This window comes from Mustela lutreola, chromosome 10, assembly GCF_030435805.1.
Source record: "Mustela lutreola isolate mMusLut2 chromosome 10, mMusLut2.pri, whole genome shotgun sequence".
Taxonomy (NCBI): Eukaryota; Metazoa; Chordata; class Mammalia; order Carnivora; family Mustelidae; genus Mustela; species Mustela lutreola.
The window spans coordinates 95,080,491-95,098,651 of record NC_081299.1 but is presented as its reverse complement, the minus strand read 5'-3'; the positions used below and the strand labels follow the sequence as shown (position 1 = coordinate 95,098,651).

The window sequence follows — 18,161 nt, the reverse complement described above, 5'->3', positions numbered from 1 at the left end:
AGTTCTGCCTATCAGCTGAGGCAGTACAGCTACTGTTCACCCAGGATCATGGCAACAGTATAAACAAACAGCAGTAAGAAGATAATCTTGTTTTAGCCAATATTTTCTTTTCTGCTGTCCCCCTCCATTCAAGCAACTTTACTATCTACATACCATGGAAACAGATCTGGATTATAATTAATGAAGATATCTGGTTCTCATTTCAAACTATAGTATACTGAGGAGCCAGAACAGGAGTACAACTTTTCAATAACTGCCCAGAGAGGCCTAAGCCTCTCAAAAATTTGGGAGAAAGGCCTGAGATTCCTAAAAGACATAATCTTAGGGTGCCTAGGTGGCTCAGTTGGTTAAGCATCTGCCTTCAGCTCAGGTCATGATCTTTGGGTCCTGGGATCAAGCCCCGAGTCGGGCTCCCTGCTCAGTAGGAAGCCTGCTTCTGCCTCTCCCTCTTCTGTTCCCCCTTGCTTGTGCTCTCTCTTCTAAACAAACAAATAAACAAACAATAAATAAATCTTTAAAAATAAATACATAAAAATAAATGATACAGCCTTTAAAAAAAAAGCCATAATCTAAAGGGTGACAAGTACAACAACAACAAAAAAACTTGTCAAGAGGGAAAATGAACACAGTTCTCCTATGTTTCATTTTTTTGTTTTCTGTTTTTTAGTTCTCCTAGGTTTTGAGTTAAACAACTTCAACAAAATAGAAAGATCGCAGGACACATAATGACAAAGCAGCTGACCGAATTTCCTTATTTATTAAAGAAGAGAAATAAATTTTGCTTGAATTTTAAAAAATGACATCAAAACTTAGTTATCTTTCCACTGAATAAAATTGAGAAAAAGGCTGGCTTTCAGGTCATATATTTATTTAAAAAAATAAAATGGATCAACAAAGTTACCACATTATTCTGCATGCTAACAGGATTTCCCAAGCCCATGAGAGATACCATTTCTTGAGCAATAAAATAATGACTTCCTCAACAATGTAAAGATAGGAAAACTTTCAATCCAAATTCAAGGTCTTTATCACTAATTCCATCTCACAAGCTCGTGGGATATGTGCCATAAGCTGAGCTCCTTAGTTAAAGAAAGCCTGAGAAGACACTAAACAAGGACGTCACTAAAAGATGATGATTTGTTAAAATTATAAAGCAACCATCTTTTGGCCTGCAAATATTCTACATTAGAAATCTCCACCACTGGGGATCTGCTCCCCAGGACAATTTTATTCTGAATCCAGGATAATTACAAACACATGGCAAATTTTCCTGCATGCTTCCTTGGGCCAAACCCTGTATGACAACATGTACAATTACAGGACAGGACTTGAAATTCCCATTCTCACACAGGATAGTTAAGGAGTGTTACTGATAACGAAAAGTTATACATCATTGATTATTATAAATTATATTTGTTCTTATCCACCCCATTCTCCTCAATATGTTTGGATTCTTTCCTGCAGAAAACACAAGGTTCCTATATAACACCGAGTTAACATCATTAATGATGATTAGAATGAGCTGCAGAGACCTTGATTCTGAAGACATGTATGTGCAGGTGAGACGCAATCTGATTGCAAACACTGACACAGTAGCGGATCAAATCAAAGAAAGAGAAGACCTGGAAAGAGGAGACACTGTTAGATTCTCGGGACCTTCTTAGGCCTTCCCTAAGCTTCCTGAAAGTAAAAAGGATGGGCTTCTCTGACTTTCTTCCCTTCTTTTCAGATTAGACTTCAACTCCATATGATTTAATAATTTCATTTTCTCAAGGGTTTTTCCTTTACACTAAGGATCATTAAACTCTTTCTCAGAGAGACAGTAAATATTTAAGGCTTTGTCTTCATTTCAACTGCTCAACTTTGCCATGCTAGCTCGAAAGCAGCCACAGACAATACAGAAATGAATGGCCATGGCTGTGTTCCAATAAAACTTTATTTACAGAAACAGGTCACTGGCCCACAAGATGTAATTTGTCAGTTCCTGCTTGAGTCAGAAATCTGGAGTTTCTGAGCACTGACGAAGGCAGGACTAATAAGAATAATGAAAAAAAATGGCTCAAAGATGAAGCCACAAGGCACTCTTGCCAAGTCCCCTAATTGTGGTTTTTCTGGCATACCAAATCATGATAATTATATGATCTATCTTTCAGGACTGGCTGACAGAAACAAGAAAACAAGTGGCTTCCAAATCATGAAATAGGACACAGTATAATACTTACCAGGGCAATCCAAAGTACAATATATTCATCAATAAAGCTGTTGAAATATTGGTCCAGAAACAAAAGTGCTGGGCCTATGAAAGCTGTGTCGAGCAAATGCATTTCACTTTTAGTCATGTGAGCCACCTGCAAATGAAAGAGAAACCATGATGCAGGTGCTTTCATGCTAGAGCAACTGTGTGCTACACAGTAAATCAGGTTTGTGCTCAAATCACAAGTTTCAAGAATTATTCAGCAATACTTAATAGAAAGTTGCATTTCCAAAACTATAAAACTGACAAGAAGTATGGGTAAGAGCTATACACCAAAGGGACAGCCCAAGCAGCGAAGCCCCCCAAAAGATGTGTCTCATAAAGAGCCTTGAGTGTACAGACTAAGATTGGAGAAGGCACATAAACTAAAGCACCAAATTAAGCTGCAGTAGAAAGAAGTGCTGCGGAGGTCCATGCAGAGGTCCAGGCGGAGGTCCACGGAGCTTCTGATAATGTCAAGCTGTAGCTTCAAGGAGAAAAATGGCTCCCATGTTGATGGAGGAGAGCAAACTTCAGAACAGAATGGAATAAAAACTAGGGCCATAAAACCAAACCAAGATGAATATTAAAAACAAAACAAATAAAAACTCTAGTGCTTACCACAAGCTTATTAGTGATCTTAGCAGATACAAAACCGAATGTCAGTATATAAAGACAGGGATGCTTTTCAAAAAGCTGAACTGCTGATTTCTTATAGATCATTGCAGCAAGGGTAATCACTGATCCAATATGGAGAAAAGGAGAGAGGACGCTTGTTCCCTGTGCAGAGTAAAGAGAGGGGAGGGATTAACAACACTCAATACTGTCAGATACTACTTGGATCTGCTTAAGGCAGATCAGCTCAAATTTTTAAGAACCTCATGGTGCCTGCCAGCCAGCAGTATCTGTAACTGAATACCAGACCAGCTAATGAAGAAAGCAGCAGCAGGGTTAGGCACAAACTGAGGATTTTACTTACACTGCCAGGTTTATTTTACAAAGCAGATCATAGTTCTCTTTACTTTTAAATTTATTTTGAGAGAGCACAAGTGGGGAAGCGGCAAAGGGAGACAGAGAGAGAAATATCAAGCCGACTCCATGCCGAGTGTGGAACCTGATGTAGGACTCGACCCCAGGACCCCCAGATCATGACCTGAGCTGAAACTAAGAGCCAGGGGCTCAATTGACTGAGCCACCCAGGTGCCCCCAATCATACTTTTAAACATATGTATGTGTATAAATGCGCGTGTGTCTGTGTGTGCATACACAAAGAAATGCATGTAGGTGTATAAACATATGCATGTATAGATAAAACTGAGAAGTTTTAGATATCACTTTTATTTAAGACTAAGCAGAAACTCTAAATTAACTAGTATTTTATACAATTCAAATGAAAAAGCAATTACAAAACTAAGTCCTGGTATAAAACAATTGCTGGAAATCTTAAGATGTACTCACTGCTATTGTTGATCCATTTTTTCCAACACCACCTGTGAAGATTACACGGAAGTAATTTGTACAGGAAAATATTGTCCCTGCTACAGTACAAAGTGCAGGAAAAATTTTCATTTGAATATTCAGCACTGGAATCTTTAATGGGTAGAGAGAGAGAACAATTAAAATCTTTACAAGTTAAAATAAGAAAAATACAACAGATGTTTGATTCATAATGCCAAATATCCTCCATTCCCTCCAGTTTAGCAAATACTTAAATTAATGAACATTTCCCTCTTTCCATTATAAACGATATAACCAAGAGAAGAGGCTATATAGAAATTAATCTCACTTCTGACACCAACTTTTAAAAATTACTGATTCAACTTCATTAATTTGTGCCACAAGCTAAGCAGAGTTCAACTAAATCCCAGAAGTCTGGCAACAGTGGAACAGACTGTCTTCTGGACTTTGTATAAATGAAGTGTACTTTGCCTTTTTCTCTGTACATTTTTGGAATTCTGAATTCAAATCTGAAGTTTGTTATGAATTGTTATGGGAGAGAAAGTGTGGAGCATAAAAGACTAGTAATAGTTGCAACTAGATTTTTAAAAAATCCGCAAACTTAGGTGCCTCGTTGACACAGTAGGTAGCGCTCAGTCTCATAAAAAACCTGCAAACTAGGGAATGGAAGATGAAGGTTGTACGATTGTACTCGGAAGAGTTCCCAACTCCCAACTGTTAGGATACAAGCAGCTTGAAAATGCAGAGGGCAGCCAAGAGACATTCATATACAGGGCAAAAAAGACCTCAAGCACATCAAAGCAGATACAATTGTGTATCCAAAATTTTAACATGTTAAGTTTCCTTATATAAGCAATAAGCAAATAATGTATCTTTGTAGTTTACTGCAAACACGGGATTGATTTACCTAAAGTAAGGGGTGGGGTGCTGGGGGCATTGGGATAATGTATTCAATCTTGCAAACACAATCTCCACCATTTCAAATGAAATACATTTGTACTAATTTTTGAAAATCATTTAAGATTTTCTTCCTTTTTGCACTTCTCATTCCACTTTTAAGAAGGTTCACATTTTGTCCAATATGGGTTGAAAATAAAGCAACATAAAGTGATATATTCTATTAACAGAAACAAATGACCACAGCTACAAAATTCCAAAAGCCCACAGGGTTTAATAAACAATGGGTTCTTATAATGAAAACATTTTAATTAGGGCTATTTATACTTTTTAGGGATACCATTTCAAAACCAAATAGGAAATGTCACATTTCCTACTTTTTTTGGGTACATATAAAACCCAAGTAATATTGGTAGACATAAATATTTATCTTTAGATACTCCATTTCTTCAAAACTCTGAAGAACTCAGTTTGTTTACACAGCTCTATGACCTCTTGCAAAACTGCAGCTCTAAAAAAAAATTGTAATCAGCTGTTCAAATTTCAAGCTGTAGTATGGCAGTGTTTAGTTTTCTAAAATGAAGTAGGTCAAATTAAAAATTAAGCCCAGAACATTAAGGAGTATCCTAAATGGTCTTCTTCCTTCCCTAATTCATTTCTAAACCCAACAGCCCAAAACAAAACTTGTTTACAGTAAAGGAGAAAATCAACACCAGGGATCCTTTGAGCTCCAAGAGATTTTTCTGCTCTAGTTCAGAAAACTAGAGATATTGCAATCTTAATCTGATGCACCTGGCTTAAATTTAATACCCTGGATAGTTTCCTTTTCCCTCCAGAGACAAAGGACCTGTATGGCAAAGGGGGAAATACTATACTCCCTCAGATTGCAAAAAAAGCAAAGCATTAATCCATTACAGAGGTATGCCTGTGTTAGGGCCAGGATATCACATGAGTGCCAACCCTGGTGTAGCAGTAATCTGTGCCATAATACTACTACAACTATAATTAAAATTTGGTGAAAATGCTTTCAGGTAAATGGAAACTCTTGCCTGTTGAAAGAAGAAAGAATACATAGAAGTATTAAAGAAGCCAGGCAAATTAGTAAATGGCCTGAGCCACAACATTAGCGAGTTATAGACTTAGGAGGAAGGTATCATAAGCATTCTTAGGACGCTCTCCATTTCCTTCATAGAGGATAGCTATATACACCAAACCATAAGCTCCTGAATGTAGGATTTTGTTTGCACTGATTTTTATATTCTCTCTACAGCCATGCTTATTATAAGTGCTCAATATACACTTGTTGAATGAAGATTAAGATCTCCCTTTCTCTTAACTCTCTATGCAGTCTTACTGTTATGGGAGAATATGAAGACAGATCTTACCCTCATATTAAGAAGAAAAAGGATGTTAGCTACAAGAAAATCTAAGGCAAAGTGAAGGGAAAGCTAGAATGAGAGGAATCCCAAGGCTCACCAGGCAATCCCTTAAAACTTAGCACCAACTGAACCATTTATAAAAAGCTCTAAAATTGTTGCCATTTTCACCTCCCACCCAAGATCGAGGAGGGTGGGCACATTCTATCTTTCTCAATCTTTCCTTTTCTGTCTTCCTCCTCTTGGAACTCATCTAAAGCAACCCACGGGCATCCACTCTACAGAAATAGCAAGAAAGCTACATTGAAAACACCTTTATCAGAGCTCTGGGTCTTTTAGACCTTGAGTCATGGTGTCTGCTCTATAGCCAGGGGAAAAGCCTCTGGATTCATGCTGCCACATTATGTGTTTAAATAGTATCATCCAATCTAACTGATCTTAAACAGGGTTAGAGATGGAAAAGCAGTTTTAAATTCTCCGATTTACCAGATTACAATGGACGTGTTTTGGTTCAACAGTTTGGATTAATACAGAATATCAAATATTAATTTGTTAAGACAAGTTTTCTTAGGGACATAATAAAATGTTCTTATAAGCTTTGCAAATTTCAGCAGAAATATAATGTATCACTTTGAGATTAGATACTATTAGCTGTCTTCAAAACAATGTGGCAATGACTGTAAATACTTTCAATATAAGTGATTTCCATCAAAATTCAATATAACAATGATTACAGTGTCTACCAAGTGTTTTACGAGAAATCACCATGTCTGAATTATTTAATTGTAAGGGCACTTTGTCAGTCTTTTAGTTTAAGAATGAGACACAAATAAATTATACTACATAGTAAGTCTTTAGTTCTACCTAAAGAATTCTGAAACTTCACCTGAAGTCTTTCACGACTTGCCTTAACTGGATTCCAGAAGGTATCTCACGGTTTAGTAAATATTTAATAAACTACTACATTTAAAAGAATCAAACATCAGTGAAAGTAACCATGAGGGGATTACATGTGGGTCCCTTTCAAAGTGATGAGATTCTCCTTTAAAAAAAAAAAGAGTGATGTGATAAAAAATAGTTTCAAGACATTCCAAAAGAATATATACTCTTTCAGGAAAGCAATACAAAAAATCCACATATGGGCTGTTGTTTTGTGTCTTGCAATGTGTTAACCTTGCACTGACTTTTGTGCATGAAAATAATTTCTTTCCTTCGAAAAAAGAAAAAAAAAAAACACAAAAAATAACCAACCAAAACCAACAGAGAGACTTTGGTAAAAACCCACCTTCTCTGAAGAAAAAAAAAAAAAAAAAGCAGCAGCAAAAAATGGGTAATTCATAAACAGCAGATATAAATCACTTATCTTTGCAAAACAGCTGATCTTTTGGAATCAGCTATATGAAAACATTTGTACTGTTTTTGTTTGTTACCAAAAATCTGCTTCCTATCAGTAGAAGACTTTTAATGATGATTTGGAAACCAATTTCCATTTTATGCCTTCAACTTTAAAAGAGACAAAGATTTCACATTTGGGCCCGAAACCGGTATCTGTCCTCCATTCTGGAACACAAATAAGTCAGAGTATTACATGTAATCCTTCCTAAATTAACATAATGCCATTTGAAACACCACATTCAATGATGAATTATGGGCTATGTAAAAAGAAAAAAATACAATGGTCTGAGGCCAATTATGGGAATTGTACTGGTAATAGCTCAAAGTACACAATATTTTTCTGAGCCTCCAAATATCACCAGAGAAATCAGGCCCTTCCCTTTCAGCTTAATGATGGTAAAGTAGGGCCAGTAACACTAAGACAAAGGCAATCTGTCTCCCTACTGCAACCTAATCTCACTACTACTGAAACTAGATTGCTGGGCCTGGGGATTTTCAATCTTGGATCTGACAGTAACTAAGGTTACTTTTTAAAATATATAATAAAAAAGGATGATTATATTATTTAATTATCAATAAAGATAGGACAAAATATTTGATCCTTTTGAAAAAAAAATCATTCTGTTAAGTACTTTGATATAAATCCTAGTAAAATAAGGTTAACAAGTGCACTTGAAGCAAATTCATTGCCAGACACCACCTAGAGAAATAGGGATATATAGGGGCTCAGTCAGTTAAGTGGCTGATTCTTAATTTTGGCTCAGGTCATAATATCAGGGTCATGAGATCAAGCCCGGAGTTGAGCTGGTTGCTGGGCATAGTGCCTGCTTGGGATTCTCTCTGTCCATCTGTCCCCCCACAACAATAGTGCACTTTCTCTCTTTCTCCTCACACACTGTAAAAAAAAAAAAAAAGATCCTCTCTCCCTCTGCCCCACCCCCCCATTTTACACCTTTTCTCTCTTAAAAAAAAAAAAAAAAGGATGTGTGTATAGCCTATAACTTTATTTGCAATGCTTTATGCATTCCCATACTGATAAGGATAATCAGGTGTATATAACCAACACTGACTTGTTTTCCAATGATCAAGCAAGAAATCAGTTTTTTGGCTATTGGTATGATAAAACTCTACAGGTAATTTATACATGTTTAAGATTAGATACTTAAAAAATTTTTGGAAGAGGGGAAATTTTGGTATAAAGCACAAAGCCTAGGAACATAATAATCAACATGGTCAAGAGATACAAAAAATTTAAGTCAACATACAACTGACCCTCAAATAACACGAGGGTTAGGAGTACTCAAACCCCATTCCAGCTCCATGCAGTTGAAAATCCGCATATAACTTTTGACTCCCCTCAAAACTGAACTACTAATAACATACTACTGACCAGAAGCCTTACTGATAACATAATAAATTAACATGTATTTTGTATATGTATTATATACTGTATTCTTACAGTAAAGGATGTTAGAGAAAAGAAAATGATATGAAGAAAATCATAAGGAAAATACATTTACTGTACTGTATAAAAAAATTTTTTTTTTTTTTTGTGGGACGCCTGGGTGGCTCAGTTGATTAAGTGGCTGCCTTTGGCTCCGGTCATGATCCCAGTGTCCTGGGATGAAGTCCCACAATTGGCTCTTTGCTTAATAGGGAGCCTGCTTCTCCCTCTACCTCTGCCTGCCACTCTGCCTGCCTTTGCTCTCTCTCTCTCTCTGACAAATAAATAAAACTTTAAAAAAAATTTTTTTTTTCTTATAAATGGACCCTCATAGTTCAAACCTGTGTTATTCAGGGTCAACTGTAGAGAGTAAAAGTAATAAAATTCTCTGTATCTATTTATCTCTATGTATGTATGTCCATATTCTATCTATGTCCATATTCTATCCACAGAGCTCAGATTTCACTAGAATATATCTTAGATTTCACTAAAGACCCTACTGGCTTTTGAGACTAATGTGTAGGAAAGATGTGAATTTGAATGATATTATATACATAACTGGATAGTTTCAGAATTTTCCTGGTTGACTATGGATTATTTTTATTCCTTTATCTCCTCCCTCTTCACAACCCTATCCTCCCAACAAAAGGCATTAAACAATTTCTGGTGATGAGTATACAGGGAAGTATGTCAACTACACCTCCTCAAGTAGCTAATTTACCATCATAAAGTGAATCAAGTGTGGGAAAGATCTTGTTCAGTCAATTCCCTTATACCCTAAAATCAATCTGATATATATATATATTTTTTAAAGAATTGTTTGTTTGGAGTAGTACATCTTTTGGTGAGATGTCACCAAATGAACTGTAAATTCTGAAGCAGTGTTGATACTGATCAGCAATTACCTGGACCAGGGCTTACAAACGACTGTGACTCAAATCTGGAAGGAAAAGTTGCAACCGTAAGAACGGCTTTCACTGATACTAGATACACACTGTTCTAAAGGCTTTACATGCATTACTCATTTAACAAAAAAGAATAACAACGAAAAAAGTACTGTGATTGTCCTCATTTTACAGAGGAGGAAACTCAGCCACAGAGAGTTGAATAATAGATGGTGTTCACATAACAGGCAGCAGAGCCTGATTGAACTCAGGCAGTCTGGTTCCTAAGTCTTGGCCCACATATTATATATATTATGTTCCCTCTTTCAGAAATTTGTGGAAAAAAAAACCCAAAAACTGTGTATATGGGTCAGGTTGAAAATCAAAGTCCTGGCTTGTTGAAAAAATTCTATGGCACAATTTCAGTAAGCATTTGTTATTCAGCTTTAAGCATATGACAGAAAAACTAGTAGACTCATATAGCTCAGAAAGAGAGAAAAAAGTCTCACCCTGTCTTTGGTTAAGTTGTTATACCACCTGCTGTTTCCTCAGATGTAAAATGGGTCAACAAATAATAATTGAAATACCCTTCAAAAACAATAGCCAAGGAATGGACCTAATGTACGACCTAACTCCAAGTAATAAAATTCACCATGCCCTAAAGAGAAGTTTGTGTCCTACCATTGCTGTGGTTTTTCATTTTCATAAAGAGTAAAATAATTTTATATATCACCCTTTAACTGGATTATCCTATACTGGAAAACACAAGCGAAAGACAACATGCATTACATGGGATACACAATGTGAACAAAGTTACCATAGATTGCCAAAAAGGTGGTCCTCCAATCACTGCCAGCAAATGCATGATTATTATGAAGATTTGCACTTCAGTCACATCAATTCTGATTAGGTACAAAAAGCCAAAAAAGCAGAATTACTCAAAACAATTTCAAGTTAATTACTTGCAAGCTTAGCAGCATTCCTCTATCATGCACAATAGAAAAAAATCTTAAATATTGACGAGAGGGGAAAAGGAGGTGTCAAAAATTTGTTATGAGCAAAATCAAATAAAATCCAGAGGCTTTTAATTTAATTTGATGAATTTCACAGAGCAATAAAAACCCCTCCTTTCCATAGGAAATTTCTGACTCATTGAAGTTGGGCTGAAACTATAGCTTCACCTTTCCCACCAAAAATATAAAAACAAACAGACAAAAACAAAACAAAACAAAAAAACACCAGAAACAAGAAAAAAGGGGTTGGGCAGGATATGTGTGTATTAAATTTCGAGTCTCAAGCAGAGAGGACTGCATTGTACTGCTATATAATATGAAATCTTGAAACAAGTGCTTTGTAATACTAAGTGAAGGAAATGGTGAGTTTTTACAAAAATAACATTAGCACTGATATCTTACAAAATTTACTGCCCTTTAGTTATATTCAGTTAATGCCTTCCATGGTAGGGGGTTTGAAAAAAACTTTTTTTCACTCAATTCTCAATCAAATTCTTATCCTTAGGTCAACTACTCTAAGATTTCTGGAAAGAAGAACTGAAAGCAGCCAAGAATTAGTTTTGAGGTTGCTGAAAATGATCTTAGAGTCAAGAAAAGACAAACCTGGTACAAAAACAGGGCAGTAGAAATTAGAGGTCTGAAAGTCTGAAAAAAAAAAGAATATGGACAAAAAGACTGAGGAGCAAAGCACAAACTGGTATTCCTTTCTTTCTATAGACTAGCACTTTGTATAATCTTGAAATCATCATTCTCAGATTATTGGATCCAAACTAAAATTCTCAGAACTTATCTTAGAGAAATGATTGCACAAAATGTTTACACAAGGTTATTTATTACAGCATTATTTATAATAGGAAAATTTTTAAAATAGCCCTCAGTGAGGAATTAGTTACAGAAACTCTGGTACTTCCATACAATGGAATATTTGGTAGTTCTTAAAAAAGGAGTGGGCAGCTCCCTACATAGTGATACTGAAAAATATCAAAGGTATATTAGGTGAAAAGGAATGCTGCAGAGTGTACAAATAGTATCTTTTTTGTGTAAAAAAGGAAAATAATATTTTCTTTCTTTCTTTTTTTGCCAGCAATTACATAACAAATTTCTGGAAGGAAACATTACAAACTAAGAACAGTGGTTACCTATTCAAGAGGACAGTGTGGGAATGGACAGCTGGGAGATGAGGATGGGAAGGAGACCATACACTGCATACCTTTTTTATGTTAGTTTTAAATGAAGTGAATAATCTATTAAGGTAAATTTTTAAAAAATTAGTCTAAGAAAAATAGGTATCAACAGTAAGGGGATTCAATTCCCAGAATAGAATGAAACCCCCATTTCTAAAATTGACACTTAAAACATGTAACATGAGCTAGATATGTAAGCTTTCATGCCCATAATAAATACTAACCTGAAACCAGTCTCTCACAACTAAAAAAAATTGAGCTTTCTTTGCTTAAGAATGTCTTTTTAACAGAAGCTTATTAAGTTGCAAACAAATTGTGATGTAGTTCTCTTTAAATACACATTTATTGGGGGAAAAAATGGACTGAATTAGGCTAAAAAGAATCTGTAGAGCTGACCTGATGAATGGTGTTGCCAATAAGGGGAATTACACTCAGTAGCAGATTCAGGAGACTAAGCAGGTGTCAAAGATGATCGACTCTGTCTTGGGTGGAGAAGGGCAGACATCTTACAACATTTTGCTGGATATATGAAGTAGCCTTTTGGGAGGGGAAGGGCCAGAAGTATAGAATTACAAAATAAAAATGGAGGGAACCTCATGCAATTAATCTTTGTACCTCGGATGAATGTAAAAGAGAATAGGAAACATGAAAGATCTTTACAAAGCCCCAAATGGGATTCCTAGGTAAAATTTTATGGATTAGCTTGTTCGAAAATTTTGGAAGATAGAATTTTCAAACCCATCCAGATACTGTCATTGTATTTAGATCAACAATGCCTTAATGTTAGGAGGGAGAGTGCAGGAAAGCTTACTTACCAGTTGTAGGTAGTTAGGAATATTTTTTCCTGTTTGCTTATCTGAGTTAGAGGAATACTCAGTACTCCTGGATAAGCCCCTCCTGCTCTGAATCAGAACTGCCTGGGACGCCTGGGTGGCTCAGTTGGTTGAGCAGCTGCCTTTGGCTCAGGTCATGATCCCGGCGGCCTGGGATCGAGTCCCGCATCGGGCTCCTTGCTCCACGGAGAGCCTGCTTCTCCCTCTGCCTCTGTCTGCCATTCTGTCTGCCTGTGCTTGCTCTCTCGCCCTCTCTCTCTGATAAATAAATAAAATAAAATCTTAAAAAAAAAAAAAAAAAAAAAAAGAACTGCCTATCACCACTCCTGGAGGTGTGGCTCTAATCTTGACTGTCAATCTAAAGGGTGCAGTAAGAGGCCATCCCCAGAGGCAGGAACTGAGTAAGCGTATTAGGGGACAGGAGGCAGAAGCTATTAACAATGAACAAAAAAGTCAATGATTCTATTAAGGAAAGAGCTGGTTATGTGGCAGTTAACCTTCCCACCTTTCCACTAAGAAGTTTCTTAGTGTGGGCTGAACTTATTGTAACATATATTTGGACAGGGCTCATTTCTCTCCTCTCGGCTGGGGAAGAAAGACAGTTATCCTGAAGGAAGACTGTTAAGGAAAGCCAGGAATCTGGCATTTCTGTAGTCACTTCCTTATTATTATTTTCAAAATAATAACATAGGTGATAAAATTCCCAAATGTTGGGACTACTCAAAAAACAAACAAACAAAATCATCCTCTATAACTATACCAAAAATAAGCCCTTCGAGATACAAAGAATATATGGTACAACAGCATCCAAAACACCAGAGTGATTTCTTTTACAAGACCTATGGGAAAACAGGTCTCTACAGCATTAGATTGCCACAACCTAAAAGTTTCTGAGGGGGGTAATCTGATGATAATCTACTTAATTTTCTATAACCATGAAGGTATTTGAATATCCTGAATGGTACTGCTTTAAATAATTTCTTATTTCCACTTCATTGTAGCACAGGTTATCAAAGTACAAAAGGAACTTCCCCAATTGCTGTGTAAAATCCAACTAAATTGCTACCACAAGCCAGCAATAAGCAACATTCTGATTACTGATAGCTGCCACAGAAGACAAAGGGAAAGAAGCAAGTCAGTTGTGGAGACTAAGCTCCCTCATTCTTCTGGTGGGGAGGCTCTAATATGGCACTTAAAATAACTTTGAATATTCATAATAAATCCCCTGGGCCCTACATTTCGAACAACATCTCAATGGTCTATTGAATGAAGAGGTAAAGAGATCAAGGTATCTTAAATGAATATGAGTAATTTTAACTTCTAACCAGTGAACAGAAACTCTCTAGTTGGACAGAACTCATGGGGCCTTCATCCCAACAGAAAGGCAGCCTAGATCAGTTATTACATCAGAATTACAGGTTTAAAATGTGACTCAGGGGTGTAACAACCCCAAACTACCTATGTTAACTAATTATGAAGAAAATTCCTATTTTGAGTTTTTTATTTCTCAGTGTTTAGTGAGATACCTAACAAATGCATTTGGTTTGAATCCCAACAAGACTCAGGAATAACTGAGGTATGTAAAGGGATTTAACTGACATTCTGTGAAATTCGGTAAGCATGTTAACCATCTTTTCCCAGAATGTTTTATGTATTTCCACTCTAATATCAGAAATAAGACAAGTTTATTTTTCTTGTACAGGTAACATACGCATTCAAAGATATATTTGCAGCTAATTTGCAAACATAATTTGTTTGTTAAACCACACATGGTAAGTAAATATAATTGTGTTATTATAATTTGGGTTGGCTATTACCTTGGTTAACACATAATTTGCACTAGGGTTAAATTCATAACATCAAACAACCCCAGATTTGTACAACTTGACTTGTGAGCTATTGATTATTTAAAAAGAAGAATTTTGTTTGAAAAGACATTCACTGAGGGTGTCTGGAATCCAATTCAAGAATTAGATTGTTATTAACCACAGATTTGCAAGTATCTATAAATGGATCTGAAGTTCTAGGGAGCTTTTACATAACCAGAATACTTATTATACCAGAAACAGCATGGGTGGAGTGAAATCTTGGTAGACTGCCATGAAGAGTGGTCTAGAAGTTGATCATACTCCCTTCCAATACGTTGCTTCCTACCCTTGATAATGGACAAACTGGGTAAGGCAAGCTAAATGTTAAGTAACATTAACCAGACAAGTGAATGATAGCTATATTTTAAAATCAAGTGGTACATACAGAGAAAGTCTAAGCATCTATTTTTGAGATAAGCTGAATTATTTAAAACCGAATTATCTACCACTTGAATTATTACATGGATCTTTCACTTATTTGAGAAGAATAAAAACCACAAACAATAGTAACCCATCCAGTGGTTTTTGAATAGGAAGACAAAAACACCCAAAGGCTAAAACATAGTCAGTCCTCTAAGAGGAACTAAAATTTAGGTCTCACATTTAAGGGGACAGCAGACCCTTACATCCTTGGAAATGGAAGAATTAGGAGAGTCCTCTCACCTCTTTAGTAATAATGTTGATGGAGTTAAAGGAAGGGATCATGGACCTACTCTTCCTAGCACAATGAATTCTGGAAGAAATCTGGAAACTGTAGGGAATTACTAACACAGGTCTTAAAATTAATATAATAATAGTGGTAACAAACACTATGCACCAGGAACTATAGATAACACATTACATTTTGACTCTTAATCTTCACAACTATCCCAGGAGGTAGAACTTCTGCCACCATTTTACAGATGAGGAAATTCAGTCACACAGGTTAACTGACTTTTCCAAGAAATTGGAAGTGTTGTACCTACAATAGTGCTAAAACTCTTTAGTATGCTGATCAATTGGGGTAAAATCTGTCCTAAGTCTTTAACTTTTTATCACTATGCAGCCCACATAGGATGATGCTTCTTACATACTAAAACAACTTTCCTTAAATTGGTAGAAAACAAAAGCAACAGAATAAGAAGTTTAAATGCTAATAAATTAACTGGAAACAAAATATAATGAAGAACTAACTCTTTCTTAAGCTTATTTCCCCCGAACTTTGTAAAAAAAAAGAAAGAAAGAAAAGAAAAGAAATACCCACAAAGAAACTATGACAGTCTCATCTCAATGATCAAATCAAAGCAACAAATATTAAAAGCAAATCTGTGCAAGTTAGCAACTGATAAAAGAGTGTATTTCCAAAAGATTTTTTAGGATATTAAAATTAAAATGCATTAGTTTCTAGAAACATTTTAATAGGAAGGCTTTATATATACAGGTACTTTGTTATCAGAAACAAGATTAAAGTAATATGGTCAATACACTGAGTATTTTCATTAAGAACACTGGGGAAAAAGACCTTTGGTGAGTGTAACTAATAATAATCGTAAATGAGCCAACAAAAATGATAAATCTAGACAAATGCAGTAAGTGTAAGCTTCAGGTCTTTGAAGAAAGTACCAGAAGACAGGTTATGGGTAGAGGGGTGCTAACAGTGACACATTCTGAACTATGCACATTATTCCACCCTAGGAAGGACTCCCACAAATAATTGTGCAAATACATTGTGAACTCAAATAAAAATGGCTTTTTGTTTTGCTTCTAAATCATGCCTAGAGTACTTCTCAGTATTTTCCAAATTCTAAGCTTATTTTGTGTGTGGGGGAGGAAGATTTAGACTATCATTATTAATCTGTCCCCAAAGACGTCACTACCACTACTGATTAAATGGATTTACAATGCTACAAGATACTTTTCAGAAAAGAACTCTGCTACTAGACTTTAACTATTTCTACCACATTACTGAAACATTTTTGGGCACGGGGATTCAATATAGGAAACCTAATGCAGCCTTGTATTGCTAGAACGATCTGTAGGTGTCCACATGAACAGTTCCCCAATGTTCCGTGAATGCAAAATAAATGGAATTTAAGCTCTCTTTTTCTTGTGAATAAACCTTTCATACTGAAGTGTGAAGAATTCTTGGCTATTCTACTGGAAAACCATTTTCTAATAAATCTTTCTGAACTTTTAGAATTCTTAAGGTCAAAATTATAATTCTAATATGAGAGGAAAAGGAGAGGTTATTCACTCAGCATTAACTAAGGAAATATGTGTTTATTAAAAACAAACCAAACCTGAAAAAGGAGGGTATTCAAAAGATGGCTAAAGTAACATGAAAAGCGAAGGACACTAGTTTTAAAAGCACAACTAAGAGAAGAAAACAATAAACGATACAAATAGAAATGAGAATAGCTTCAAGCATTAATTTTCTAAAAAATGAAGATCATTGAAAACAGAAGCAGAAATGGTACTAGATTGCTTAAAGAACATATTCTAAAAGATTTAAGAGAATACACAGAATCTCTCCTACTACTGTTAAGAGTCCCCTCAACTTACTAATCTAAAGGGAAACTCTGCTTACTTTATTCTGTTTTCAAAATATAAATATCAAAAAAAAATCTATTTAATGGTGGAAAGGTATCTGTTTTAAAAAAAAATACTACATAGAGCAAAAATTGTATTAGGTATAGTAGGTGAGAGAATTTTTTTTTAGCATCAAATCACCAGAAATATTATTTTCAAAAAATTTTAATAGGGTGGATTTTTATTGCCCTATATATATTAAAATTATTTTCTATTAACCTGTTTGTCTGTGAAATACCACCAGAAGGCTTTTTATTTTTTACATTTCAATTACTCTGTGCATGACAAAGGTGCTGTCTTTATTGAGTTCACGCCACTGTTCATTGGACAGCATGAATATTCTAGCAGTTACCGTGAAGTTCCAGAACCAAGGTCCCAGGGTTCCTGTGAGAAGCTGGCATATTATAATTATGATCTGGGACTCTGTAACATCGAATCTATGCATAAGGAAACAAACATTTCAAAATAACTTTACTCAGAGCTTTTGCCAAAGAGCCTTACAGGTAGCAAAAACAGATTTAGAAGGTAGCATTACCCATATAACAACATATAAAGATTCAATGATACAATTTATACAGTACTCTTACTATCCTTATGCAAACATGTATATTTCTTACCCACACCAAAATAGTAGAAAAGTTTAAAAATTCTAATTGTAACAAACTGAATAAATGACTTGTTAAAAGGGAGCTGGTAACACCAGAACTAAAAACAGAGTCAACTCTTAATTACCTAAGTAGTGAATACTACTTGCCAAATAATCACACTATCTTTAACGTAGGTCCCGTCCGTGGCAGAACCTACCCAGACTTCTCTGGAAAGGAATGTTTTCCAGAAGTTCCAGTGCACAGTCATCTATGTGTTTGAAGAAACACTAATCTATCCCCTCCACTGCCCCACATCTCATCATACTCCTACCTGTGCTAATCTCAGTAGAATTAGCCCATGTATATGGAAAAGGTAAGGAGAAACTGTGACTACTTCAGATACAATTAGAACCCAATCAAA

At 35.7% G+C, this 18,161-nt stretch overlaps 1 protein-coding gene across 3 annotated transcripts in view; it reads right to left on the bottom strand.

Moving 5' to 3' along the window:
* Positions 1-738: 738 nt before the first annotated feature.
* Positions 739-18,161, bottom strand: part of CEPT1 (choline/ethanolamine phosphotransferase 1) — a 36,604-nt gene continuing 19,181 nt past the window's right edge. For 2 of the 3 annotated variants that reach the window (XM_059137288.1, XM_059137291.1), the window contains exons 5-9: positions 10,505-10,589; positions 3,692-3,823; positions 2,855-3,013; positions 2,223-2,348; positions 739-1,622 (exon numbers count right to left, since the gene is read on the bottom strand). In XM_059137288.1, the coding sequence (XP_058993271.1) occupies positions 1,503-1,622; positions 2,223-2,348; positions 2,855-3,013; positions 3,692-3,823; positions 10,505-10,589 (622 nt within the window). In that variant the 3' untranslated portion in view covers positions 739-1,502. Of the gene's footprint in view, positions 1,623-2,222; positions 2,349-2,854; positions 3,014-3,691; positions 3,824-10,504; positions 10,590-17,505; positions 17,591-18,161 lie in introns of all 3 variants that reach the window. The other variant, XM_059137290.1, reaches the window with a different exon arrangement.